The sequence below is a fragment of the Thalassophryne amazonica genome, chromosome 14 (genome assembly GCF_902500255.1).
Source record: "Thalassophryne amazonica chromosome 14, fThaAma1.1, whole genome shotgun sequence".
NCBI classification, from domain to species: domain Eukaryota; kingdom Metazoa; phylum Chordata; class Actinopteri; order Batrachoidiformes; family Batrachoididae; genus Thalassophryne; species Thalassophryne amazonica.
Window position 1 is genome coordinate 91,247,836 of NC_047116.1, and position 14,261 is coordinate 91,262,096.

At 40.7% G+C, this 14,261-nt stretch overlaps 1 protein-coding gene across 1 annotated transcript; it reads right to left on the reverse strand.

The window, feature by feature from the left end:
• Positions 1-1,363: 1,363 nt before the first annotated feature.
• On the reverse strand, positions 1,364-11,929 carry LOC117525156 (histamine N-methyltransferase-like). The gene is given in 7 exon segments (XM_034187006.1): positions 1,364-1,899; positions 2,666-2,759; positions 4,038-4,168; positions 10,606-10,713; positions 11,620-11,663; positions 11,665-11,732; positions 11,878-11,929. Coding segments are annotated over 6 exon segments (789 nt in total). The 5' UTR covers positions 11,724-11,732; positions 11,878-11,929; the 3' UTR covers positions 1,364-1,546.
• Between the last annotated feature and the right edge of the window lie 2,332 nt (positions 11,930-14,261).

A 14,261-nucleotide genomic window follows, 5' to 3' on the forward strand; every position in this document is an offset into this window, starting at 1 on the left:
TTGTGTTCATCTGTTAATGTCTGCAAAATCACTCTTTTGTGAGCTCGCGTTTTGCGTAAATGCTCGTCTTGAGCGCGAATCATTGCGTCAGTGCACTCACAGTGTACCTCATCTGATCCATTATAACAAGATGTTAATCTATCATAAACATACTTTTACAGCTGCTTATGAAGACGGAACATGCAACTGTTTTACCAAGCTATTACAACAAAAACATTACAAATAATTAGCTTTTAGGCTGTTCCAAATATGTTCTCCACCTCAGCGCATGAGACAGATACAGAAAAAAAGCTCCAAATATCCTCTACCCTCTGAAGCAATTCGAGGTGTTTTCAACATCCAAGCTCTGACAGAAAATGATTAATCAGCTACAAAATAATTATTTTATATACAGTGTCCAGCATACAAAGCAGGTGGGATTGTAGTGCACAAGAGGGCGGAGACAAAATAGCCTGTCCAAAATAGTCTGTCCTGTCCTCGTAGCTTCCAGGTGCTCAGATAATGGGCTTTTAACAGCCTCGTCCTCACTACAAACATGCCTCTAAACCTCGTTTGCCCTCGTAGTACCTCGTACACAAACTGCCCCATGCTGTTGCAAAATTTTGAACTTCTTGAAATTAACGCCACGCTCAGTGATGAGCCTCTTTAGCCAAATATTCTGCCTCTAAGAACCTCTCAGAACCACTATTCTCCCACGATTGTTGAATAACTGGACTCGTACTAAAAAAAACGTGCTACGTGGCTCATTATTCATCCTTCGTTATTTGGTGGGACCATAACACACCTTCTTTTTATTCAAAGTATTTTTCACAACTGTAAGTTGTACTTGTTGTATCTTTAAAAAAAAATCAAGCATTTTTGACAATTATAAATACCTTTTTTAACCACACTTAAAGATATGAATTCATGCTCTTAAATAAGTTAAATTAACTTTGAATGAATGAATGAGTATTTTATTTTCAGACATTCCACCAAGTGACCAGAATATCAATATCGACACATATTCACCTATTCTTTAGTGTTAATACAGACACATCGCATATATATATATATGACTGATACAAAAATGCAAATTAACTAATTATGCAGATAATGTAAGCATATCCATCTAATACTTTTGTGCAGACACACATGCCACATAATTAGTAAAAGTAAGTCCCTTCGGCTGCTCCCTTCTTTGCACTCGGGGTCGCCACAGCAAATCCAAGGTGGATCTGCATGTTGAATTGGCACAGGTTTTACGCCGGATGCCCTTCCTGACGCAACTCCACATTACATGGTGAATATGTCTAAAAAGGGGGTAGAAAGAAGTAAAATTTATCTAATCCTACACTTTCAACTTTGGCAATATATTGAATTGATGGTCAGGTGATTTCCAAATTTTGTGCTGGTTGATATTAATTTTTCAATAACCACAGCACTATTGAGTTAAATGTCACTATATTTTAAGGTAACTGTAATTTCTATAGAAATACGACATTCAGTAGTGTCTCAGCTTCATTCTGGTTGCTCAGATGTGTATCCTCGGTGTTACAAGAGGAATAACTCAATTGTGAATGAGTATGCAGGCCAGAGTGCTGTTAAACATCACCCTCCCATCCTTCTCAGTGCTGCACTTGTTCCTGAGAAGGTCCAAGATACCAGCGCGGACCTCTGGGGTGAACGACTGATGGAAATTATCCTGGTCTGTCATGAAGTTCAGCAGACGTGCTCCCACCTTGTTGCTTGGGTCCAAACAGTCGGTGATGTCAAAGCTGTTGGGAATGGTGTGCTCCTCATATTTCAGACCCAGGCTCTTCAGACAGGCAACAAGGTCTTTTGCTGAGCGGTAGTCAGAGATGCTTTTCATGCAGAGCTCCTTGCTGTAGGTGCTCCACAGGATGCCCCAGCCACTGTTGGCTGAACATGAGATAAAAAAATATCAGATGTTTTGTTCTGGAAAAGAAGTATTCTTGGTCTCCATGAGCCAAATAGCCACAGTTGTCAATGAGTCTGAACAAAACATTTGAATTTCCCTCTCTATGAGTCGATTTAGTCTACAAGACAAACATCAGGCTGTTGTGATCTGTTCCCTGTCTGTATCTTATCTGTTAGTCATGTTCTTTTTTTTATATGTTTGCACACTTTAACTTGTTTTGAGTTCTACCTTAATTGTTAGTTGTTCTTCGGTTTGTGGATTTTTTACTTTGTGGTTCCCCTTTTAGTTGTGTACTTCTTTTGGTATGTGTTTGTTTTCTCCTCATCCCCAGACTTCCTACGGGTTTGTGACACATTGTCTTTGTCAGTGTCTCTGTTTGTAGGTGTGTCTTTGTCACCTGGTCTCCCCCACAGCTGTGTTACATTCCTAATCACACCATCTGTCGCTTGTCTCTTTGTTTGCATCACTATTTTAGCCATGCACTGTTCCCCCTTGCTTTGCCAGATTATTCTTTGACACCTCCCAGTTGTTTGTTTAACCGAGGCTGTTTGTTGCCTATGTTTGTTTCTCAGTTGACCGTATCAGACTCTTGTTTGTTGGACTGGACTTCCACGCTGTTAAATAAAACCAAATCCATGAATACATCCTGTGTGGTTACTGTCTGCATATTGGGTTCCTTCAGAAACTGAATACACAACACAGACAATGGCTTTTAATTAAAATAAATTGCAATAACTTTCAAATGACCTGCTTTTATGACAACCAGAATGCGACTGTTGTTTTTCAGGAGGCTGTGGAAGAACTTGATGGTTTGTTGAAGGTCCTTCACGTAGTAGAGCATCTGTCAAACAGGACAATCTTTACTCTCATCTCTGGAGTCAAACAGGTGTTTAACACTTAAAGACATTCTATCAAAGACAGATGATGCTCACAAAACTCAGTTCTCCACACCACATATAGGAAAAATCGACCCAGAATGCACTGTGTTGTGAACATCCATTTTTTAAAATCTGATAAACGCACTTCCATTACCATTAATACAGTGATGATTTTTGCTAAGCAGCACCTGGCTAATGTACTTTATTTTGTAATTATTTTTAGTGTTTTTTTTTTACAGCTAGTTTCAAATGTGGTATCTCAAAGTCTGTTGTCATGGAGTAGCATGAACAGTTCAGTAATATGACAGTCTCACATCTGACAAATGTCTCACTGTAATTTCGGTTCCCTGCAGTGAAAATCTACAGCGGGAGTTGGTGAGTCTCACCAAGAAAGCCGCAACAATTGCTCCAGTTTTTGAGAAGTGTGATCCCGAAGAGTCGGAGAGAGAGCTACGGTGGACAACTGTGTTCAACTGAGTTCACGAGAGGAGAGCTGTGACATGGACACGGGACTCAAAATAGCTACCAGCCATTCGTGTTGGCGATGTGACTGCTTACAGCTCATTCTCGAAGTTGGCGCAACGTCACTTTGGCAAAGTGGCCAATCCGAAGGCGAGAATTCGTACTTCTGTGACTGTCCGCTCGGTGAAAAGACGCTCGGTCTGTATTGCTTGCCTACTGAAATCAGCTGGTTTGGTTTTGTCTCGCTTGCTTCTAACGGCCAGCTGACAGCTATCATCACCTGGAACGGTGAGATTTATACACCAAGCTGACCTGAAATGAAGCATTATACCTTAAATTGACTTTATTGACGAGTTTGACCCCTTTGAAAAGTGACCAAAACACATGTATTTGTATTGAGTTCGGTGACGTGTTCACAGACAAAACCCGCCCCTAGAGGTTAAATACCCGGATGATCTTGAGAATTGACTGCGGACGGACAAATGAAAGAATCGAGCAACACAAACATGACGATGGCTCTGGGATGTTTACTGACCGTCATGTGGAACCTGTAGAACTTGTACGTATTGAAGGGGACAATGACTGTTTACATACGAAGCAAAACCAGAAACCGCGAAACTAGGGCAGCTCCGGACAGCAGAACATAAACACGGGGAGAACATTCAAACTTCTCACAAAACGGACGAGGTCAGAAGTAAACCTTTGACGGTGTCACTGCGAAACAACAGTGCTAACCAGTTAGCCAACCTGCTAATTTCTGCACAGAAAAGCCAAAACACCTGAATCATGTGTATGAAGTCAAATTTCTTTGCGTTTCCCCCGGCCTGGACTTGCTTCTCGTACTCTTCACTAGTCATAATGTGCCAAGCAAATGGGATCTTCTGAAGGGTGGCAGACGTTGCTACAGACCCTACACAGAATATACAGGAAAGAAAAAGTAAAAATTATACAGCAAAACCTAAACACCAAGTAAAACAATGATTTCAAAAATAATGAAGCTTTTCTATAAATTCCTAAATATTTTACAATAAGGACCAATATATCGTTATGTATTTGCACAATCTTGGTTTATTTCAATGTTGTACCTGTTAAATATTGTACTGTGGATGAGGGGGGATTTGAAATTAACTTCAGGCAGTATTTTCATGCTTTTTAGATGAATTGTTACTTTGTTTTGTAATAAGTGTACATGCATGGTGTTGATGTGATAGTGTTTGGGGTGTAAGGGTTTAGTGGTAAAAGTAGTATGTTTGCTTTTAAAGTCAGCCATGTAGTTTGGATGAACACTAGTCCTCATTGCTTACCTATGGTAAATGGACTGCATTTGTATAGCACTTTTCCATCAATCAATCAATCAATTTTTTTTTTTTTTTATATAGCGCCAAATCACAACAAACAGTTGCCCCAAGGCGCTTTATATTGTAAGGCAAGGCCATACAATAATGATGTAAAACCCCAACGGTCAAAACGACCCCCTGTGAGCAAGCACTTGGCTACAGTGGGAAGGAAAAACTCCCTTTTAACAGGAAGAAACCTCCAGCAGAACCAGGCTCAGGGAGGGGCAGTCTTCTGCTGGGACTGGTTGGGGCTGAGGGAGAGAACCAGGAAAAAGACATGCTGTGGAGGGGAGCAGAGATCGATCACTAATGATTAAATGCAGAGTGGTGCATACAGAGCAAAAAGAGAAAGAAACAGTGCATCATGGGAACCCCCCAGCAGTCTACGTCTATAGCAGCATAACTAAGGGATGGTTCAGGGTCACCTGATCCAGCCCTAACTATAAGCTTTAGCAAAAAGGAAAGTTTTAAGCCTAATCTTAAAAGTAGAGAGGGTGTCTGTCTCCCTGATCTGAACTGGGAGCTGGTTCCACAGGAGAGGAGCCTGAAAGCTGAAGGCTCTGCCTCCCATTCTACTCTTACAAACCCTAGGAACTACAAGTAAGCCTGCAGTCTGAGAGCGAAGCGCTCTATTGGGGTGATATGGTACTACGAGGTCCCTAAGATAAGAAGGGACCTGATTATTCAAAACCTTATAAGTAAGAAGAAGAATTTTAAATTCTATTCTAGAATTAACAGGAAGCCAATGAAGAGAGGCCAATATGGGTGAGATATGCTCTCTCCTTCTAGTCCCCGTCAGCACTCTAGCTGCAGCATTTTGAATTAACTGAAGGCTTTTTAGGGAACTTTTAGGACAACCTGATAATAATGAATTACAATAGTCCAGCCTAGAGGAAATAAATGCATGAATTAGTTTTTCAGCATCACTCTGAGACAAGACCTTTCTGATTTTAGAGATATTGCGTAAATGCAAAAAAGCAGTCCTACATATTTGTTTAATATGCGCTTTGAATGACATATCCTGATCAAAAATGACTCCAAGATTTCTCACAGTATTACTAGAGGTCAGGGTAATGCCATCCAGAGTAAGAATCTGGTTAGACACCATGTTTCTAAGATTTGTGGGGCCAAGTACAATAACTTCAGTTTTATCTGAGTTTAAAAGCAGGAAATTAGAGGTCATCCATGTCTTTATGTCTGTAAGACAATCCTGCAGTTTAGCTAATTGGTGTGTGTCGTCTGGCTTCATGGATAGATAAAGCTGGGTATCATCTGCGTAACAATGAAAATTTAAGCAATACCGTCTAATAATACTGCCTAAGGGAAGCATATATAAAGTGAATAAAATTGGTCCTAGCACAGAACCTTGTGGAACTCCATAATTAACTTTAGTCTGTGAAGAAGATTCCCCATTTACATGAACAAATTGTAATCTATTAGACAAATATGATTCAAACCACCGCAGCGCAGTGCCTTTAATACCTATGGCATGCTCTAATCTCTGTAATAAAATTTTATGGTCAACAGTATCAAAAGCAGCACTGAGGTCTAACAGAACAAGCACAGAGATGAGTCCACTGTCCGAGGTCATAAGAAGATCATTTGTAACCTTCACTAATGCTGTTTCTGTACTATGATGAATTCTAAAACCTGACTGAAACTCTTCAAATAGACCATTCCTCTGCAGATGATCAGTTAGCTGTTTTACAACTACCCTTTCAAGAATTTTTGAGAGAAAAGGAAGGTTGGAGATTGGCCTATAATTAGCTAAGATAGCTGGGTCAAGTGATGGCTTTTTAAGTAATGGTTTAATTACTGCCACCTTAAAAGCCTGTGGTACATAGCCAACTAACAAAGATAGATTGATCATATTTAAGATCGAAGCATTAAATAATGGTAGGGCTTCCTTGAGCAGCCTGGTAGGAATGGGGTCTAATAAACATGTTGATGGTTTGGATGAAGTAACTAATGAAAATAACTCAGACAGAACAATCGGAGAGAAAGAGTCTAACCAAATACCGGCATCACTGAAAGCAGCCAAAGATAACGATACGTCTTTGGGATGGTTATGAGTAATTTTTTCTCTAATAGTTAAAATTTTGTTAGCAAAGAAAGTCATGAACTCATTACTAGTTAAAGTTAATGGAATACTCAGCTCAATAGAGCTCTGACTCTTTGTCAGCCTGGCTACAGTGCTGAAAAGAAACCTGGGGTTGTTCTTATTTTCTTCAATTAGTGATGAGTAGAAAGATGTCCTAGCTTTACGGAGGGCTTTTTTATAGAGCAACAGACTCTTTTTCCAGGCTAAGTGAAGATCTTCTAAATTAGTGAGACGCCATTTCCTCTCCAACTTACGGGTTATCTGCTTTAAGCTACGAGTTTGAGAGTTATACCATGGAGTCAGACACTTCTGATTTAAAGCTCTCTTTTTCAGAGGAGCTACAGCATCCAAAGCTGTCTTCAATGAGGATGTAAAACTATTGACGAGATACTCTATCTCCCTTACAGAGTTTAGGTAGCTATTCTGCACTGTGTTGTTATATGGCATTAGAGAACATAAAGAAGGAATCATATCCTTAAACCTAGTTACAGCGCTTTCTGAAAGACTTCTAGTGTAATGAAACTTATTCCCTACTGCTGGGTAGTCCATCAGAGTAAATGTAAATGTTATTAAAAAATGATCAGACAGAAGGGAGTTTTCAGGGAATACTGTTAAGTCTTCTATTTCCATACCATAAGTCAGAACAAGATCTAAGATATGATTAAAGTGGTGGGTGGACTCATTTACTTTTTGAGCAAAGCCAATAGAGTCTAATAATAGATTAAATGCAGTGTTGAGGCTGTCATTCTCAGCATCTGTGTGGATGTTAAAATCGCCCACTATAATTATCTTATCTGAGCTAAGCACTAAGTCAGACAAAAGGTCTGAAAATTCACAGAGAAACTCACAGTAACGACCAGGTGGACGATAGATAATAACAAATAAAACTGGTTTTTGGGACTTCCAATTTGGATGGACAAGACTAAGAGACAAGCTTTCAAATGAATTAAAGCTCTGTCTGGGTTTTTGATTAATTAATAAGCTGGAATGGAAGATTGCTGCTAATCCACCGCCCCGGCCCGTGCTACGAGCATTCTGACAGTTAGTGTGACTCGGGGGTGTTGACTCATTTAAACTAACATATTCATCCTGCTGTAACCAGGTTTCTGTTAGGCAGAATAAATCAATATGTTGATCAATTATTATATCATTTACCAACAGGGACTTAGAAGAGAGAGACCTAATGTTTAATAGACCACATTTAACTGTTTTAGTCTGTGGTGCAGTAGAAGGTGCTACATTATTTTTTCTTTTTGAATTTTTATGCTTAAATAGATTTTTGCTGGTTATTGGTAGTCTGGGAGCAGGCACCGTCTCTACGGGGATGGGGTAATGAGGGGATGGCAGGGGGAGTGAAGCTGCAGAGAGGTGTGTAAGACTACAACTCTGCTTCCTGGTCCCAACCCTGGATAGTCACGGTTTGGAGGATTTAAGAAAATTAGCCAGATTTCTAGAAATGAGAGCTGCTCCATCCAAAGTGGGATGGATGCCGTCTCTCCTAACAAGACCAGGTTTTCCCCAGAAGCTTTGCCAATTATCTATGAAGCCCACCTCATTTTTTGGACACCACTCAGACAGCCAGCAATTCAAGGAGAACATGCGGCTAAACATGTCACTCCCGGTCTGATTGGGGAGGGGCCCAGAGAAAACTACAGAGTCCGACATTGTTTTTGCAAAGTTACACACCGATTTAATGTTAATTTTAGTGACCTCCGACTGGCGTAACCGGGTGTCATTACTGCCGACGTGAATTACAATCTTACCAAATTTACGCTTAGCCTTAACCAGCAGTTTCAAATTTCCTTCAATGTCGCCTGCTCTGGCCCCCGGAAGACAATTGACTATGGTTGCTGGTGTCGCTAACTTCACATTTCTCAAAACAGAGTCGCCAATAACCAGAGTTTGATCCTCGGCGGGTGTGTCGTCGAGTGGGGAAAAACGGTTAGAGATGTGAACGGGTTGGCGGTGTACACGGGGCTTCTGTTTAGGGCTACGCTTCCTCCTCACAGTCACCCAGTCAGCCTGCTTTCCCGGCTGCTCGGGATCTGCCAGGGGGGAACTAACGGCGGCTAAGCTACCTTGGTCCGCACCGACTACAGGGGCCTGGCTAGCTGTAGAATTTTCCACGGTGCGGAGCCGAGTCTCCAATTCGCCCAGCCTGGCCTCCAAAGCTACGAATAAGCTACACTTATTACAAGTACCATTACTGCTAAAGGAGGCCGAGGAATAACTAAACATTTCACACCCAGAGCAGAAAAGTGCGGGAGAGACAGGAGAAGCCGCCATGCTAAATCGGCTAAGAGCTAGTAGCTACGCTAAGCTAGCGGATTCCTAAAAACACGCAAAGTGAATAATGTGTAAATAATTTAGAGGTGATTCAGCAGAAGGAGTGCTTTAGTTAAGGCACGTAAAGATTACACTGGGAAACAAATCGTAATCTAGATAACTAGATCAATCTAACTGCGCAGATTAAACAGCTAACAGATACAGAAAAACACCGCTGTGCTCCGGAACAGGAAGTGATACAATACCGCAGTGAGAGCCAACCACCAGAGTTTTAATCCCATGAAAAATAAATTCAAGATGCTCAACTGCACACTGGGAGCAGCTTGGGGGATTAAGGACCTTGCCCAAGGTGATTTTATTGATTAGTGATTTTCTGGTGTGATGAGAACCAAGTATCCTCTAGTCTGCTTAGCCACCAGACCACCACCTCCCCTCAAGTAGTTGCTTGTGCACAGTAATGGTACAACCCAGTAAACCGCATTGTCTTACAAGCTAAACTAGGTAAGAGTAGCACACAGAGAGATTCTCTGTGATGGAGTGCTGCTAAACTTCCAGAATGGACTTTTGAACAGATGAAACAATGACTTCAACGTTACACCCCCCCCCCCCCACCCCCCCAAAAAAATAATACACGTGGCTAGTTGCTTTTTTCCGAAGAAGAAGAGAAGGACTTCTCAGAAGTGTTTGTACCATATTTTGGTGCTTTTATCATCAACAAAATTATTCTGATGCTTATCTGCTGCACTATAAATGTGGGTAAGATGTAAGTCCCTTTTTTCCCTTGTGTCACTCGAGGAAACCACAGCAGATTCAAGGTGGATCCTCATCTTGAATTAGCACAAGATTTATGCTGCATGCCCTTCCTCTTGCCACTCCATTACATGGAGAATGGTCAACTGTGGATTTGAACCAAGAACCGTCTGCACTGGAAACAACCAGTTGCAGCAGTCTACATCACATTATGTTTGAAACATGGTCCTACCACTTCATGCAACAAGATGCAACAACTAATTTTATAGGGACATTATTTATTTACAATGCAAACACTTTGTTAGTGGTAAGAAGCTAATGAGATAATTAATTTTATTGCATGAGGCACAAAGAACTCAAGTAAACTTCTTCTTTTGGTCACTGAACAGATGATCAAAGTTGAGGTAAATGTGCAATGTAATTAAACATTTGAAAACATGGCACATTAGTCTTGCTTCCAGTTTTACTGTATGGCTGTGAGACTTGTGTGTCCAAGTCTCACAGCTTCAGGTTTCACTGCAAAGATATCAGCATTGCCAAACACCCCTGTCAAGTGACCTCATGACTCCATAAGCTCGTCCCAGGTGTCTCCCAATCTCAAATGCAGACGACCCTGAGCATTACTTAAAAATACTTGTCTATGCTTCAGCTCGTTTCAGAAATAAACCACAAAAGACCACATCAGTTCATTTTTTTCCCACGAGTGTTAAATTGAATTTAAAAATAATAATAATAAAATAACACTTGTCACCAAAACAGCCAGACTGCTCAGTTACTGGGTACTGCGTCTTTCTCATAGCTGCAACCAAAGAACAAAATGATTGAAATTGCACCATATTCAGATTTAGGTTTAGTTGACTTGTCAATCAATACCTTTAAATTTTCCAATGAGGTCAGTGCTGCCTTCTACAATGTCTGCAGTGATAGACACATCAGGACAGACAGACTGCAGTAGTGAAATCATCTTCACATCCATCTCCCCTGAAACAGAAAAATAAAACATAAAAGAAAGAAAACCTGAACACAGCTGGATGTCTGTCTTATTTTGTCTGTACTGTTCCAGGTATCCGTGTTAAGTTGTCGTTACACTATGACGGATTGAGTAAACACAGTAATATTGTATTGAAATAATTTGTCCAGTGGCAAGTATTCTGTCAGTTTCTGCTGGATTTGGGGTTCTGACAGACATCACATTTCCACTGGCAACACACACAGCAGCATTCAGCAGAGCGATTTTCCGGTTTTGATATACGTGCTGGGGGGGACAAGGATTTGTTCAGGAATCAGTGACGTCTGAATGCAAATGTGGCCAGAATCCAGCTAGCTCAGGGATCAAGGCATTATATTTTCTCACTGTATTTGTGCAAGTTTCTTCCTCTGTAGCACCTTCTTGCATAAAAAAACCGCCATGTGTGCTTTTCTTCAGTGTGACTGTGGCTAAATGAACAGCTGTGCTACATGTGGCTGCGTCAGGAACTGTCCTCTCTCCACTGGTGCTGAATTCACACCCTGTGCTGGAGCTTTGGCCAACCAGAAGCCCAGTCTGAAGCATCAGACAACCACAGGATAGAAACACGAGTATTGCAGAAGTAACAAGAAAGTAGAGGATGAAACGGTAAACAAACATGCAGCCACCAGGAAAGATCACCTGATGTCTGCTCAAAGTTTTAAGAACAGACAAAACTTTCCCACAGACTCGTTGGACATCAGCTGGAAGTACAAATGAAACTGTGCACTTTGTGCGTTTGCCTGACACGCAGTGCACAGTTTAATTTGTACTGTCAAAACTGCACAATCGAGGATGACAGCAGTTTGTTTTTAAGGTGTCAAATTTGGAAATACTAATTCAGAATCAATACAAAAAACGGACTGAAATTCACTACATACCTCCACCACTTCCAACACCGAGCACATCCAGACAGCTTTTACCTGAAAAACTGAAAGTTCTGGACACCTTGACCCTCGTAGCACGTCTGGGTTTCTGCAGCCATCACCGACACCTGCATCCATCACACACAAAGCCTGAAGATCATGTGACCTGCGTGAACTGATCCACTTTTAAAACTATATTTTGTTGGAATCCTGGCCGATGTTTACTGAATATAAAGTGACATAAAGACGTAAATAGCAAATAGCAACAATCACCTATATGAGCAGTCAGACAGCAGACTGATCTGAAACTTTTACAGAGCTGAATAAATGTCTCCTCCCCCGAACCGATTTAACTCTGGTTACATAATTCTTAAACAAAGATGAACTTTGATCTCCAGGCAGGCTGTAGATCAAAGGGAATGTGTGTCCATGACCTCGTTGTGCTCACTTCCTTTCCTTTTATATTGGAGCACAAGACCCACAGTGTAGGATGCTTTCACTGTGTGGAAACACAGATTGTTGCACATCTTAGGGCCCCTTCACACATAGTGTGAATATGTACAACTCAGGGCGACTCACAGCGAAACAGCTCGTATGAGCGAACCACACAACATGGCGCCGCCAGGCAGGCATGCACGTTCCCGGTGCAACGGCAATGGTGTCTTTCGAGCAGGAAGACAGTGTTCCTTGGGACGAGGTGCACCACATCGCGCCGCTGATGTGGAGGAAAATAAAATAAAACCAGCAGTATAATTTGTGAATATCACTGGCTTGATATAAATAATACATAAAAGGGGACGCAATACAGAAGTGCGCGGTTATATAACCCTGGTTAAATAAAAATAAAAAAATGTCACAGGATTTGAACCCACATGCTCTGATTACCAGACAGAAAGTTTATCACTAAGTGGAAGATGACTGAGTGTGATATATATGTAGCGGGATGAAAGTCCCAGGTCCAAATTGAAAAGACGTTCCCGCTAGCTTGGCTAATGGGGAGTTCCGGTTTGGCTGACCTGGTAGAGGAACGGTCTTTTGTGCGAGCCGCACCGTCATGCCAGCCACGAAGGTCCTGCTGCTTCATACATATATATATATATATATATATATATATATATATATATATATATATACATATATATATATATATATCTTATCCACCAGACCTCAGATAAACTCAATGCTCCTTGAATGCCACATTAGAAATTGGCCTAAGAATTCATGAATTTGTTATTCCATTTGCCACCCAACAACACAAACGTTTGTACATTGTGTCCTGAAAATTATTTCAAATTTTGTTACTTTATCAAATATATATTGGTAAGAAGCAAAAAGTGTAAATTGTATCTTACTCAGCCCAGTCTCATGTTTTTGTTCATCCTCCCGTCATGAAATGAGTCATATTTTCATGACTTTTTTTAAACTCACGATTACTAACCCTACTCCTACGCCCAAACCAAGCCTTAACTATAACTTAAACCTATTCCTTCACCCAAACATTAACCATAACCACCCCTGACCCCGCTCCCCCGCTCCACTTTTAATTTTGTGCAGCCATCACAAAATGAATTAGAATGCGTTCATGCTGCCGTGACAAAAATGATGCGCTTTTCGTCACAATATCACAAACCAACAGATTAATGCATATTTCGTGCTGCTGAATCACGACTTGCCGTGAGACTGGGTTGATCTTACTTCAGTGAAAGATGGCTGGAAGAGGTAAAATAGAGTTGCAAGATACAATAAAGGAGACAGTTCATATTATTTTAGAGGACAAAACTTTTAACTGTTTCTAATGATAAAGTTCATCTCATCAGAACAGTCAGTACCACCTCAGAATGATGAAACACACAAACACACACAGGTCCCTCAACAGCAAGTAGACCCAAGTCGTCATGTCCTTCCCAGCATCCCTCATGCGGCTTGGGGGAAGGCCCCACATGATCAATGACTGTGCTACCAAATGTAGGTCATGGCGTCAGATCGCTTGAATTTCTCCCCATCAGGGGTCAAAATTATAAATGGTTGGCAAACCATATGAATTTTGATTATATTTGCAATGTAATATTATGAATCCTTTATTTAAATGCTACAAAATAAAATTAATATAGTAAGAAACGATTGAAGCTTAACATGAGTGAAGCGTCCCAATAAAACTCTCTGGGATATTGTTTTTGTTGGAAGTTTATTATTATTATAAAAAAAAATAATATAATATATAAATAATAATAATAATGTAGGTGTGTTAAAATGTATTTTCTAGATTATTCTGTATTGATTTAAAAATCAGGAATGTCAGTAACTACAAAAGCGTGTGTGGCAGCAGCGGCACTGTATTTAGAACAACGAAACAAGCACAAAAACTGTATCAGGCTCGGAGCGGCCACGTGAAGGTTCGGTGTGGGCGGGGGAAGGGGAGTGGCCGGACCACAGGAACTGTCTCCAGACTCACATTCAGCCAATCAGCCAGCTCACACACACACACACACACAGATAGAGAGCATTATGTTTTGACTGATGATAATAATTAAATGATATTCAACATTGTCTTTGTAATGTCTTTGTTGCTTACTCATGATATTTCTTTACTGATCTTTTTTGTATAATTTAAGTCCTGTATCATTCAAAACATTCAGAAATACCCAGATCATGACATT